This window comes from Oxyura jamaicensis, chromosome 6 (genome assembly GCF_011077185.1).
Source record: "Oxyura jamaicensis isolate SHBP4307 breed ruddy duck chromosome 6, BPBGC_Ojam_1.0, whole genome shotgun sequence".
Taxonomy (NCBI): Eukaryota; Metazoa; Chordata; class Aves; order Anseriformes; family Anatidae; genus Oxyura; species Oxyura jamaicensis.
The window spans coordinates 1630995-1645050 of NC_048898.1; the positions used below are offsets into that span (position 1 = coordinate 1630995).

Sequence of the window (14056 nt, forward strand, 5' to 3'; positions counted from 1 at the left end):
ATGCTCATCACTTGATTTTCATCTATTATAAAAATGTAATGGTTAATTGTTACCAAGAAATTGCTCGCTAACTGAAAGTTAAACGCAAAGAGTCTGCAAATTAACTTTACGGGTTAACTAAGAAAACCAATTAAAAATTACAGTAGATTTCAGCTTGGACCCTTCCCCATTCCCACACATCCCAGACTTGAGAGACTACCTTTTCTCAAAATCACCTGAAATAGGAAAGCAAACTCTAATTTTTTCTTCATGATACATAAAGCTCCCTCTTAAACAATAGGAAATAGCTGAAAACACCTTGTTTTCAAGTTGAAGATCCAGAGGCTTGCTAAGACAGTAAATCATAACTTATAGGAATATGTAACTTGATAGATTCTAACATCTCTATGCAACGTGCTAGCATCTGTACAGCTTAAAAGAAAATCAAGTCTTCCCTCCTGCCGCAAGAAACCCAGAGCTGCAGCTGAAAGCTCTGCCCTATTTCCGTCCTGTTAATCCTCACGGAATAGCTTTAGGTCTTGCTCAGGTGCTGAGTACACAAGCCTGTCCTCAGCCCATCCTGGGCTGGGGGCAGGGGGCCCTGCCCATGGCAGGAGGCTGGGGGCACTTTAAGGGCCCTTCCAACCCAAACTGTGCTGTGATCCTGCAATTCTAATGTTAGTACGCAAAATACACGTGAGCTTTTACTTAGATGCTGCAAAATTTTACAGAACTGTCTTCTATTTTTAGGCTGGTTTGTAGATTCACCATACACATGTTAAGAGTGATGGGAACATACTACAGACACAAGCACGTTCAGCTCCTCTGTACATCTGCCACGTCTCATCTCAGCCTGCTCTCCCTGCTACACCTTTTACAGGGCCAAAAGCTGAGATGAATCTCTGTGTATTTTAGCACCACTAATTCTAACTCAGCAGCTCTTTGGATGTAGCACAAAAAAACACCTCTCAAAAATGAATTTGAGCATTTGCTGAAAAAACATGCTTGGTTTAAACAACCCAAGCATATGACTCACCGTAGACTTTCATGTTAAAAAAGCAAAATCCCTTTAAATGGTATTTTGATCCAGTTACATAGCCTTGCTGGCATGTTTAAAATTCATCTGCAGAACCAAAAAATTCTCAGGAAAGAAATTTTGAAATAGCAATAATGTCAAAGATATCGCTTCTGTAAGAAAGATGTATGGGAAGATACTAAGATGCTGAAGAAAGAACTTTCTCAACCTTCAACTCCTTAATTCATCCTTTTTCTGAAACAGAAGGGAAAGGCAGGAAAAGACCATGAAGTTGTAGCTCTTAAGAAATGTTATTTTCAACACAGTTGCTTTTAACCACAAAACCTTATTTCACTGCATCCATTTCTCCCTGTAGCCAAAATGGCTCATGGCAGTCAGAGTGGAATCGACATATGTGGGGATGGACAGCAGGACCCTTACTCTTTAAGGCTCATTAGTTCAGTTCCAGCCCATACCAGTTGTCACTGAAAATTTCATTAAATAATGGCAGCTTAGAAGCCTTCACACAGTCCATAGGAAATGTATTAGTACACTTGAAGCCTTTCTCAGAAGAGAGGCTAGATATTTTATGCCTCTAGAAACATTTTCTTCACTCCCTGACAGTTGTCCCTGAAAAACAAAAATACTTTGCTATACCGTGGAAATTTTCAGACTTATTGTCAAAGCGCTTCAGTAATCAAGTCCATTCTTCCAACATTACATACTGAAAATAAATTGGTCCTACAGTAGCAGAAAAACAAAGAAACCAACCATAGTCTGTGTTCCTCTGCACATTTGTGCCCCACTTGCCACTTAGTGCCCCTCTGCAGGGTGTTATTGATGGGGACTTGCCTGTGGAGTGATCACGCATCCTCCGCCTCCCCAGGAAGCCAGGCTGACAGAAGACCCCTACCCAAACAGTGGGAAGATGAAGAGCCACTCAAACGCTATCAAACCCTGCACTGCCCGTGAGACTCGTTCCTGCCCTTACCTACATTTGGACAAATACCAAAATCCCCAGTGAGACTGCAGAGACGCAAGTACAGAGAGAAAAGCACAGGTAATCTGCAGCAAATGTCCAACATCCATTAATACTCTATATCGTCTCAAGAGTATAAAGGAAGAAAAAGAACAAAACAGAAGAATGTTCACTGAGTTACCTAGGACAGGCAAGAAGACAAACACGATCGTTATGGCTACAGAGGCTTTGTCGTGAATGCATTATCAAGACACCATCTACTTTGCTCTTCACATTTGGGTGAAACTCATCTAAGTTATCCTGATTTCTGTGCTGGCATCTGGCTAGGATACTGGCTAGTAGGTAACTTAACTAAACCCACCTTAGGGGAAAAAAGCACACATGGTTCTTTTTGGGGTGCAGTTACAGCAACAAAAATCCAAACACCTAAGTCTCAAGTACGAGGAACTCTCAGCTGTTCACCGTCACTGTAAGGTAGCCTCCGCTGCTGCTTAAGCAACAGTCCCAGAGCCAGAAACAGTATTTGGGTTTTACACAGCTATCGGCCCAAAGAAACAATTCAGAAGCTCTAAACTACCCAGGAGTACACCTGAATTGGTGCTTCCTATTTACTGCTTCGGATCACCATTCTGCAGGTTGCCTACCTCCATACACAGCAGCAGCACAATTCCGCTGGAACTCCAGCTACCACTACGCTGGAAGCTACAGGTGGCAAAAGCCAGCTTAATGCCGCCTTCTGAAGTGAGCCACAGCCCCTCTTAGCAGCCCTGGCCAGGGCCTCACCACCCTCAGAGGGAAGAATTTCTTCCTCCTATCTAACCTAACCCTCCCCTCTTTTAGTTCAAAGCCATTCCCCCTTGCCTTATCCCTACACCCCCTCACAGAGTCCCTCCCCAGCTTTCCTGCAGCCCCCTTCAGGCATGGGCAGGCTGCTGGGAGGTCTCCTGGTCTTCTCCAGGCTGAACACCCCCAGCTCCCCCAGTGATGCTCCAGCCCTCTGAACATTTTACAAAATGCAACAAGACATCTTAAATTACTCAGTACAGCTGCCCTCTACAAAGCTGTGTTAACACTGCTGACGTTTGTCCATGCGATATTCTCAATTTCTAGAATAAAGCCTAAAATGTTTCAAAGTCTCCAATTCAGTAAAGGAAAAAAATATATTAATAGACGAACATAAGAAACCCCCATGCATCTAGAAGCATTTAATTTTGCTTTTAAGACCAGCAAGTACTATAACCCATTCATTTAAATGAAGGAAAAGTGAGAAAAAAAAATCATTAATACCTCAAGAAATGTGAAGTTCACCACTCCTGGGATTTTTACCGGTCCCCAGATACACTCCTGCTTGTCAAACACACTAAACTGACGGGATGCCTCAGCTCTCAGCCTGCTGCTTGCACTTATTACCCCATCGGTCACTGTCACACGCTACTGCCCGACAGTCCCTAACTCCTCGATACACGTGTGCTCGCACGCACTCGGTTCCAAGCATACCCTTCGTTCGGCGTGGATCCACGCTGGATTGCAGCGAGCGACAGCACTCCCGCTGAACCCTAGGACATCTGGAGGGGTGCACTCCGAGCCAGAAAACAAGCTGCTGGTAGCAACACCGCACCCTTTGCTGGGCCTGTCTGTTTTAAAATACCTACCGCCAGCTTAAGCGAGACTTATGGAAAAGAATCATTTAATATGAAGTAAGGAAGTGGTCACGCTGACTTGCCAGCTGAGCCTCTACACTGCTATCAGGTATATTCAACCTTCATTAATCTCAGCCACACATGACAGGAGGGGAGGACACAACTTACCCCTTCAACAAAGACAGCTAAACAATAAGGGCATTTCAATTCAGGAGCTGGCTTCTCAGGAGATCCATTTATTTAATGCATATTGTGGCTTACAGATGAGGTGTGTCGCTTCCATTATCTGCAATGCGAACTGAAGTTTCTGCTTCCCATTTGACTTCTTTAATGGGGAATTAATGGCTCATAGGAATTCGCAGCGAAATAGATACATTAAATCATTGCAGAGACAAGCAAAGCTTTTAGGAAAAACACACCTCTCCACACCGTATCCTATTCAACAATCCGTCTTGTAGGGCCAGTTATATTCGAGTAGAAATATTAAATATTTAGGAAGCACTGACTCAAATATTCAAAAGCTGAGAAACAAAGTCCAGCTGAGAAACAACTACCAATTAGAGGGACGCAAACTTTTATTTCTCCACGTTTTTATTCATGCTTTGAGTGACTACACTCAACCTTTCATTTCCTCCTTTTTTTTTTTACACTATTCTTCCCACCATTACTCACATACGCAACTCAAGTGCTGCTAGAACATCAGAAAAAGTGCCAGTACAGCCTTTGTGTAAGCAAGAGTACTCGACACCTTCCCAGCAAGGTGGCACAGATACAGTTAATTTGCAAGCGTCAAATCCCATGACTACTTTTATAGTGCAAAACTGGAAAAAAGATGAAAAAGACATCGATTGCTGACCCCTGAACTACTTAGTTAACGTGCACCTATGTTCATCATAACGTACTAGAACTGCATTGCAGATTTCACACACAAGTTCTACAATTAAACGGCCATCTAAATGCTCTAAGACTTTTTTTCCACTTTATACAAGCATGACACAAACATGATATTGCCTCTACTAAAATTAATATTGCACTATGTAAATTACTTTTATGGCATTCAGATTACACGTGGAAAAAGGAAAAATAAGAATCCCGCTCAGTCCACGAACACAATTACCAGCAGAATTTCATTTTGCTACGGCCATCATTTCTTAGTTTCGGCAGACATGACTGATGACTGCAAGCAAAATCAGCACAAAGGAAGAAGACTGATGCTAAAAGCCTCTCCAGTACAAACTGGGTTACTCAGCATACAGGTGTATTAAACATTGCTGACATCATTTTCTCTTTGTTTCTGTCTCCAGGAAAACCTGCACATTTTTATCTGTTGGAATGAGAGCAACTCCAATACCAAGCAGCTTGCCCAGGGCTAACAGCAGAGAGGTTTCACCAGCATGACCCAGACTTGGTTCAGCATTTCATTGCACCCATGTGTGACAAAGGTTAACCATACCTGCTGCACTCAACTGTGCCTGACTAGATTAAAAACAATAAAAAAGGAAAAAAAAATACTGAATAAAAATTAGTGAAAAGTAGTAATATCAAAGAGTAACAGCCACCTGTAGAATGTGACACGAACAGGGCACAAACACATCATCACGTTACAGTATGCTGCATTACAGGAATGTTGAGACCAAAGATCAAAAATGAGAGAGGTGTGTGGTTTGACAACTGAATAAAATAACTAGAATTCATTTTTCTTTCGGAGTTTACATGAGTGCCTGTAAACAAGTTCTGCTGCTTCAGAGGTATCCGTTACCAAAGATTAGACTGAAAATAACAAGGAACCTTCTAAAAGCTGCATGGGAAACCCAGAAGACGACAACATTAATGGTAATCCCAGGCTTCAGAGAAGCAGCTGGGAGCCTCCACACCCTGACCAGCGACCGTGGGGAGCTCAAAGGGGCGTCCCGGAGAACAGAGATGCACTCACCGTTACGACTCTCTTCATCGATAGGAACTATTGTGGCTGGAGGACCTGTTCTGGCCAATTTGCAATCTATAAAGATAAAAAAAGAAGTTATTTCTGATTCCAGAGAAAGACCTTGGGTTTTTGTTTGTTTGTTTGTTTGGTGGGTTGTTTATTTTTCAAAACAAGTCAGCATATTCAGCATACTGAAGACAAGCATCACTGAAGCGTGATGGATCAAAATCTGACCTCTCAATTTATCCGTTATTTAAATAAACTTTTTAAAGTGAAGGAGAACCTGATGATGGAGGATTTAAAGTCTCAGATGCTGATCCATATCTAAAACTAACAATTAAACAGTGTAAGCTTAATATGCTTTGCTGCGTTCTCTCTCAGGGGAGCTTTCCTTCCCGTGTCATGACTACGCGCACCCAATTCTTGCCACATACCCAAAACACAGATTGCTGGCTACACTAGGACACGTCCATGTCTTGCTCTGGAGATGCTACCAGGGACCACAGTGAAGCAGAGTCCCTCAGGACAGATATAATAGGACCGTAATTTATCCCAAATAATAAAAAAAAAGGAATAATTAAAACATATAAATCATAATTAAAGCTTCACAGCAGAAACAAACATAATTTGAATTTAATTGCAACAAAAAGATTTAATTAAAGGAAGTGAACAGAGTTTTAATAACATTCAAAGGAAAACAAAAATTAAGAACAGACAAGCAATGTTCAGGAAGTTTCATTGTGCCATCTTACCCTCGTATTGCCAGTCTGGAGTCAAAAGTTTAGAGGCATCAATGGAAGCAGAGCAGAATAATGAAAGAAAATAAGTAAGATTTTGTTGCTTTACAGAAACGATAGCTTCAAAGACAAAGCAGTACATGCAGAACTAGCAAAGGTACAGGTGTAGAATATTCAGAAGCATGTATTCTACTTGTAATAAGTGGATTTTGCAAACAATTTGGTTTTCTATATTAAACAGAAGAAAAATATTACCACTTCAACCTCAATAGGGAAAAAAAAAAAAAAAAAAAGTTAATTAAGAGGTGCTTCTCATTTTTAAAGGGCCTCACAGTACCACTAAAACAACACGATAAGGGAAAACATTTCTCCTTGCCCTTTCAGCACGGAGAACTTTGTTCTCCTCGCAGGGGCCAGGCCACGAAGGCAGCTACACAGCGCTTTGTACCGACCCAGGGAAAGCAGCACTGGATTTTTTGAGAGGTCTAAACACTTTATACAATACCCCAACAGAAAATCATCTGTGAATTAAATGCAGCAGCAAGGTGAGGTAAAACACAATTTCCCAGCCTGCAGGAGAAGTGACACACTCACTGACTTCGATAGAATCGCACAGCTGCTAATTACAGGCTGCAAGTGCCCCAGCACAGACCGAACCTATGAAGGAAGGTGAGAACAGTGCAGCGTTTATCCAGATGTCTCTTCAGGTGAGGCCCCCGAAGGGCATCCCCATGGCACGATGACTTCTTGCACCGACAGCTTTGCTATTCAGCTGACGAGCGCAGCTGCAAGACCAAACTGCTCAACAGCGAGGGCACCACGACTGACAGCACGCGTCTTTGAGACTTTAATATTTATGAGCAGCCTGAACACCACCTGAATTATTACCAACGATAGCACCGTCACCATCTAACCACCGCTGTTTGGGTTTTCCAAAAGGCACAGAGGCAAACCTTTCTGCGAAGATGAAAGGCGGAGAGCTGGTGTGGGCATGCAGGCTCCCAGCTGTTCAGCTGTGACACTGCTGGTGCTTTCACGTGCTGCCTCGTTGGCTGTCCTAAGAAATCTACGTACACTTGTTCACTGAGCAAATGCTCTCTTTTTATTCTTATGTGCCCCAGCTTGATACGTAAAAGTTACGTATTTGTTTATAGTTCTTTTTTTTTAAGGCATTAACAGAGGAAACAGACCACCTCAACAAAATTCACCTTCCATGTCATTACAGCTTGCATTGCTAGCAGCACGTCTGTGCAAAGATAAGAACCGTTTGCATATCCACATGAAACACAGAATTTTTCCTGCTTTTATTCTTTTCGCTGGATGCTATAAAAATAACAGGACCATAACCGATACAACCCTAACCTTCTCAGAGATATCTGTTACATATTTGTTATAATTTTCAAGACCTTTATGGTTTGGCTACCAGAACAACCCTTCAGCAAACTCTGTGAGTGCTAAAAGCCCACCGACACAAACATACCAAGGCTGTTTTCGGGAAGGGTCTGCCACTTGTCACCCAAGAGCCATCATCGAACACATAACCACATAGAAATCCAAAGCAGGAATGATTTTTAACCCCGAATATTACATATTCCTTACCAAAAGAACGATCACGACTTTTTGTAAAGCCAAATGAGCTTTTCCCCATTGTCTCTATTTCTGCACTGGCGTTTGCTCCTTGCTGGGTGCCTCTGAGGAAATGTCACCCAGATCAGGGTTCACAACCCCCACAGCCTCGGGCTGAATTCTTACTAAGCCAAGTATTGAAATTACAGATCAGCCATGCCACAGCAGCCTTTTCATGGGATTGGCGTTCCACCAAATGCATCAAGATTTTCAGAATCGTAAACACGCCACGTAATTGCTTTGATTAAAATGAATAATCGGCGCTGAAATCTGGATTAAAAAAAATCTGGGAGAAAAGGTACACTGTACAGTGGAGTTTGGTGATTTGCAGAGGAATTACTGCAAGTGGGAGCAGGCGAAGCAATTCAATTTATCATGAGATAAATTTCAATCAAAAGAAGAGATTAGAGAAATAGCAAAAACTAATTCTACAGCTGGGGAAGGAAAAAAATCAGGATGCGTAGAAGAAATTCTAGCTGAAGATCACAGTGATGGCACCAATTAAAAAAAAAATCTCATCCAATGCGACTTTGTTGCCCAGATAACAGTATAGATGATCATTTATGTTATTTCAACCACACCAGTACTAACCAAATATCAGACTGCGTTTTAGGATGTCTCCCACCCCTCCACTTCCACCAAAGACAGCCTAATAATGCCTTAGACTTGCTTAGTTTCGCATTCATCATCATACACCGAACAGATAAAGCTAAAATTGCAGCGTTACATAAATTTCCAATTCCAAGGCAAACAAATTCAACTTCAGCCTTTAAAGACGAGCCCCATGTTTTAAATACATGGGCAGTACGTTTATTTTCTTGCCATACACAGTCAGCAAGCTCAGGTACTGAGTTTTATCAGCACCCACCAGAAGGGTCTTGTGGAAAACACCGGGTACACGACAAACGGCTTTGGGCTGAAGCCTGTGCCAGCCGTCCTGGCTGTGCCCCCTTCACCCCTGCTGCTCCCTGAGTGCAGAAGTTGTCCTTGGCTCGGTGCAGGTGTGAGCACAGCAGACCCTGGAACACACCTTCCCACAGAGACAGTAGGAAAAAAAAAAAAAAAAGAAAGAAAGAAAAAAAAGTTCAACATTTTCAAAATCTACCCTAATTTTCTTACGAAAGGGATTACATGAAATGGTTCTCAGCAATATTAGGAGTTTCAGTTCCTCTTGAGTTTTATATAAATTGCTTCACCAGTAATAGATTGCTTTATTCAACAGAAACAAGCACAGATAATTGCAGCACCAAAGCTGACTTACCAAGGAAATGTTTACATACCGCTTTTTTCTGTTTCTTTTTGTTGTTGTTTGCTTTGTTTTGAAGTGCCTTATATTTGATTATGGGCCTCCATATAAACCTGTGAGACATTTTCAACACTTCTGATCCATGCTGCAGATGATTATAACTGATGCTTACATAGCTAACAACAAAAAAAATGTTTATTAGACTAGTGCAATAGCTGAGACAGAAGAGTTTCTCTCCATCATGGGGTTTCTTCCACAGAGGCCCTTGCCCATCAGCCCCGTGCAGCAGAGGCTGTTTCTCAAGGCACCTCCACTCCGCCAGAAGCGCCTGCAGAAGTGCGATGCTGAAGCACCGTCTGTTTGCTCTCCACGTATTTGTTCTCTGCTCTCAACAAAAAGCCACTTGTCCTTGAAATTCCCAGGCATAATGGAGTGGTCACGGAAGTCAAATCATGCTGAATTGAGCTCACTTAAAAACAGCAGAAAAGGCTGTATTCTAAATGAGCTTCCTTACCTCTGGTTGTCCCAATATAATCGTACTTCTTGTCTAAGCAGCAGCGCTGGGGAACGTACTCACGATGCAGCAGGGTCCTCCCAGCCAGGCGCATCACAGGAAAGGCAGTAGCCATCAGGCAAGTGAAACAAGCTATGAAGGCTTTCCTGAAAGCCTGCAGGAAAGCATTTCTGTTCCTGTCATTAACTTCACTGCTCTCTCTAACTAGTGTTTTTGCTTCACCATTACACGATCAAAGCAAAGGCAGACAAAGCGCCTGCCTCCTTGGGAGCAAACTCAAAATCCATTTAACAAACTCTTCATGGAACAGTTACGTGGCTTAGATCTGTTTGGTTTCTGATAGCTCATTATCATTACTTTAATTTCTAATTATTTTTAATGAGATGGCTCAGAGGAATCCCTCAATCATGGCTCTAGGTAAGATGCTCAGCAAGGTCAAACAGCACGAGCCGGCAACCCGAATAATCCTGTCCTCCGCCACGGGAGAGCCGCCCCATCCAATCCCCATCCAAATACACACTGATGCTTCTCAGACCTCTAAATTCAAGCTAAACAAAACATTTAAATTACTGGGAACTGTGCCTGAAGTTGGCTGCTGCAATCGTTAGATCACGACTGCAAGGCCTGCCATCACACTGCCAGTGTGGAAGTTCAGGAATGAAAACGGCTTGCCCCACAAAAAGCCTTCCTACAAATTTCAGTGACTATAACCAAAATGCAATCTCCTACGGCATTTACTAGAGGGGCTGGGTGTTTCCAGTGACACCCCAGCACTCAAAGAGAGCTTCACGAAGGCAGTCTCAAGGCCAGGGGAGTCCCCCTGCCCCAAGGGAGCAGCCTGCAGGGAGAGCAGCACCGGCCGCGGGAGGAGCAGCCCGCCCGAGCCTTCCTGGGGATGTTATTCCCCGAGATAACTCATCTCCTCCCAGGCGCTCCTGAAATTAAAGCTGGAAAAACATCCACTTCAATTTGCTAATCACTGCCTCTTCCTCCAGCTGTTTCAAAAATACCCAATTAGTACTCCACATTATTTTACATTTTATTCTGTATTCAATTTTGCTTTCAAATATTCAGATGTAACTAGATTTTTATATATATATATATAAAACAGTCACAGGACATACAACCACAGACAGTCTCAGAAGACTGACTCAATCCTAGCCGATTTGCAGCCTGCTTTGAAAGACCTTATTTAATGAAGTTCTACTCAGTAACTGTGGACGGAAATTATTCTGTTTGGTGGCAGAACAGAAGACAGTATTTTCATTCTCTGTCACTGGAACAAAAGACCAGACTCTAAACGCCATCAAAGGCTGTAGAAAGCTCTGGTGCTTTCCAGTATCCATCCAGTACCTGCCTCAGAACACCTCACCATACACGTACCGCATGTTGGGCTGTCAGGCACTTCTGCTGCACAAATGACGTCTGGAACATTAGACTGAACAGTTAGCCAATAATTAGCACGTACGTTTAATCCACGTGGACAACATTTTGAAAGGTGTTATGTACCATAAAACAGCTTCCTATCAAGTGTTGAACTCAAAGAACAGAATTAAGGCCTGATAACTGTGATACACCGAATAAAGTTACGTTCTTTCAGCAGGAAAAGCTCCTACCCTATCTGCAAGCACAACGCACAAGCAATATTCCAAGAACACAACACTGAAGTCCAGTCCTCAAGCCTGAATCAGCGTCACTACTACAGCCATATTAAATAACAAACTAACAAGACTGTACTAATGAAAAACTAGATGTGTGGTATCTGCCTGATCACTGGCTGGAAATTACAGGGAGCCCTGCACGTGCCATACAAAAGACATACTACGGAAGAAAGCTGAAACACTGCACTAATGGATTCATTAAAACCTCGCCAGAACAGAAAGTGCCACGAGGGCTGGTTGGGAGCCACTGAGGTGGCTGCAGATGGCAGGGCCTGCTGACCGAGTCTGCTTCTAGAGAGCCCAGTGGTTCACACACCAGAGTATCACTGAACTCCCTGAAACCCCAAGCCCGTGGCTGTGCAGAAATCCCCAGCAGAGCTCTGGGGGTTTGTGACATGCAGGGAAAGTCATGGTGTGTTCTCTGTATTTTGTTTGTTTTCTTACAACAGAGATGGAGGAAATAAAAGAAATGAAATTCTAAGCATCTGTGGCACTGGCTGAGGTCGCAACGCTTCACACTTAAATCTTCTGAACCATGCATTCTGCTCACAGATGTACTTCATTCTCAGCAACGCCCAAATTGCTCATTAAGCACACAGTCCGTTGAAAAACCTCATACTTACACCTCCACGGTTTGCACTTCCACTGCTCTTTCAGCAGGGAACGCTCACAGGAAAAAGCCATGAAAGGGTCTCTCTAAACACCTCGATTTACAGAACACGGCTGCTAATAAAAAGCTACATAGAACCATACATTTAAGCTATCCGAGTAACTAAGCAACCCAATTTAAGGAGAAAATGTCCTGTCTTGTTTCCTGTGTAGCTGAATTCAGAAGTACAGCTGTGCAATTTAGGATAAGCTTGGCATAACCTTTACATTAGCAGGCTTGTGCTGCAATTGCTCTGTATTGAAAATAGCATAAGAAGGGCTTTCACAGACTATTTTGAGCTCTTCCTGATAGACATCTCTAATTGTTGGAGCTGGGAAGGAACAACAGCAAACTTGAGTTTGATTCAAACGCGTTTGTGATACTTCTAAAAATTACACTGAGTTTCTGTGCTTTGATTCAGACTGCAAATTAATGGCTCAGCTAAGCGCTACTGTAAAATTCACAGCTCAGATTCAAATACTCAGGTGAAAGACGATCCAAATGCTCAAATCTGACTGTAGACTCATTTGGGTTTGTTTTTTAGCAGAAGAAAAGGCAAGCTGACAGATAATAAAGCACAAAAAAGGACGTAAATCCGAGTATTATTCTGAGTTCTTGTTCACATAGCCTCAGAAAAAAATGTTCTCATACAGAATACGCAACCCCAACAGCTGACTTATTTGGAAGCTTTATTTCTCCATTCTTCAAACATTTTCATACAGATATAATACCTATAAAGGGTTTTATACATGAAAATTGCCCTGCAAGTGCTATGTATTGGTATTTTATTTTTACTGCTTTACAAAATGCAGTAGCATTGATCTTTTGAGCAATATTCTTTCAGATCGAAACAACATCCATTTTACAAGCACTTCTGGAGTTGACAGAGCCTTTTAAAAATCATACTTGTTCCTCCAAACACTGTAAAACACAGAAAACATGATGCTATGCCAAGTAGCACCTACAACTGCTATTAACCAAACGTAATTTTTAAGACCGTGAAAATGCACTGGGTGAATCAAGAAGAGCTGTAACATCTTCAGACACGCTAAAATTTTAAAAGTTGACTCAACCTTCTTTTAACCATGGCTGTCCACCGAGCAGTAAAATTTCACTGTTTTCAGTATTTCTGAAATTCCATTTTCTCTATTACGACTGATGCACTTAAGACAATCGCATACAGGAGAGTGACAAAATATTTACTATTTAGATTAAACTGAATCCAGATACCACAAACAAGTTTTAAAGCTGCATCAGCTTTTGATACTGTATAAAAGCAGACAAAATACTAGTGCGAGCAAATCAGAAAAAGCAGGTGGAAGCCTGTACTGTCGATGAAACTTCTTTATGTGCAAGTAAAACAGGAAGAGCATTTAATAAACTGAAACATGGGAGAGGGGCTGTGGTGTAATTGCCTAAAGTAACTAGGAAAATAAAACTAATATTCACATTTTAAAGAAAACAGCATTGAAGAGGCTTTCAGGGTAGGGTGTAGCTGCATTACCTGAGCATTCCCTAGGCTTCCAACCTTAGATGCTATCGCGCTGGGGGAACCTGGTGTGCTGGCCCTAAGGAACAGCACGGAGCGTAGAGTGGAGAGCAGACACCACGGCTAGGCTCTGTGGCCAGGTGGGGACTCGTTTGTTCTTGTGCACACCAAGAACGATAAGCCACACTTTTTGCTACCCTGAGCCGACAACTTCTCATGTTTTGACAAATTCTGTACTGTAGTGTACTTTTAATATATTAACTATATATATTAATACATTAACTATAATATCATAATACCAAAACACACCTCCATCCCAAAAGCTACCCACCTCCAAGGTGCAACCACCCCTCACTGAGCACGTGCTCTGAATTTCTCAGAGCCTATTACTTTAAACAGAGACGGGAAAACTTTTCACCAATCATAACTAAGATATGCTTGACTAGAGTCACTCAAGCTCCACCTAAAAGATAGAAAATAATATAAATTGGCCTAAGAGAGAGGGGATGTCAGGGAAGATACCATCCCAAAGGAATACATCATCCCAAGGACCTCCTGACTCCTGGGATCAGTCGGCAGGCTGAGCCTCTCTTCCCT

The 14056-nt window shown here is 42.3% G+C and overlaps 1 protein-coding gene across 12 annotated transcripts in view; it reads right to left on the reverse strand.

Moving 5' to 3' along the window:
* The window catches only part of PCDH15 (protocadherin related 15), a 721430-nt gene that overhangs the window by 317540 nt on the left and 389834 nt on the right, over positions 1 to 14056 (reverse strand). For 9 of the 12 annotated variants that reach the window (XM_035329710.1, XM_035329709.1, XM_035329711.1 and 6 more), the window contains 2 exons: positions 6290 to 6304; positions 5547 to 5612 (listed from right to left, as the gene is read on the reverse strand). In XM_035329710.1, the coding sequence (XP_035185601.1) occupies positions 5547 to 5612; positions 6290 to 6304 (81 nt within the window). The remainder of the gene's footprint in view (positions 1 to 5546; positions 5613 to 6289; positions 6305 to 14056) is intronic. The other 3 variants (XM_035329721.1, XM_035329717.1, XM_035329716.1) reach the window with 1 other exon arrangement.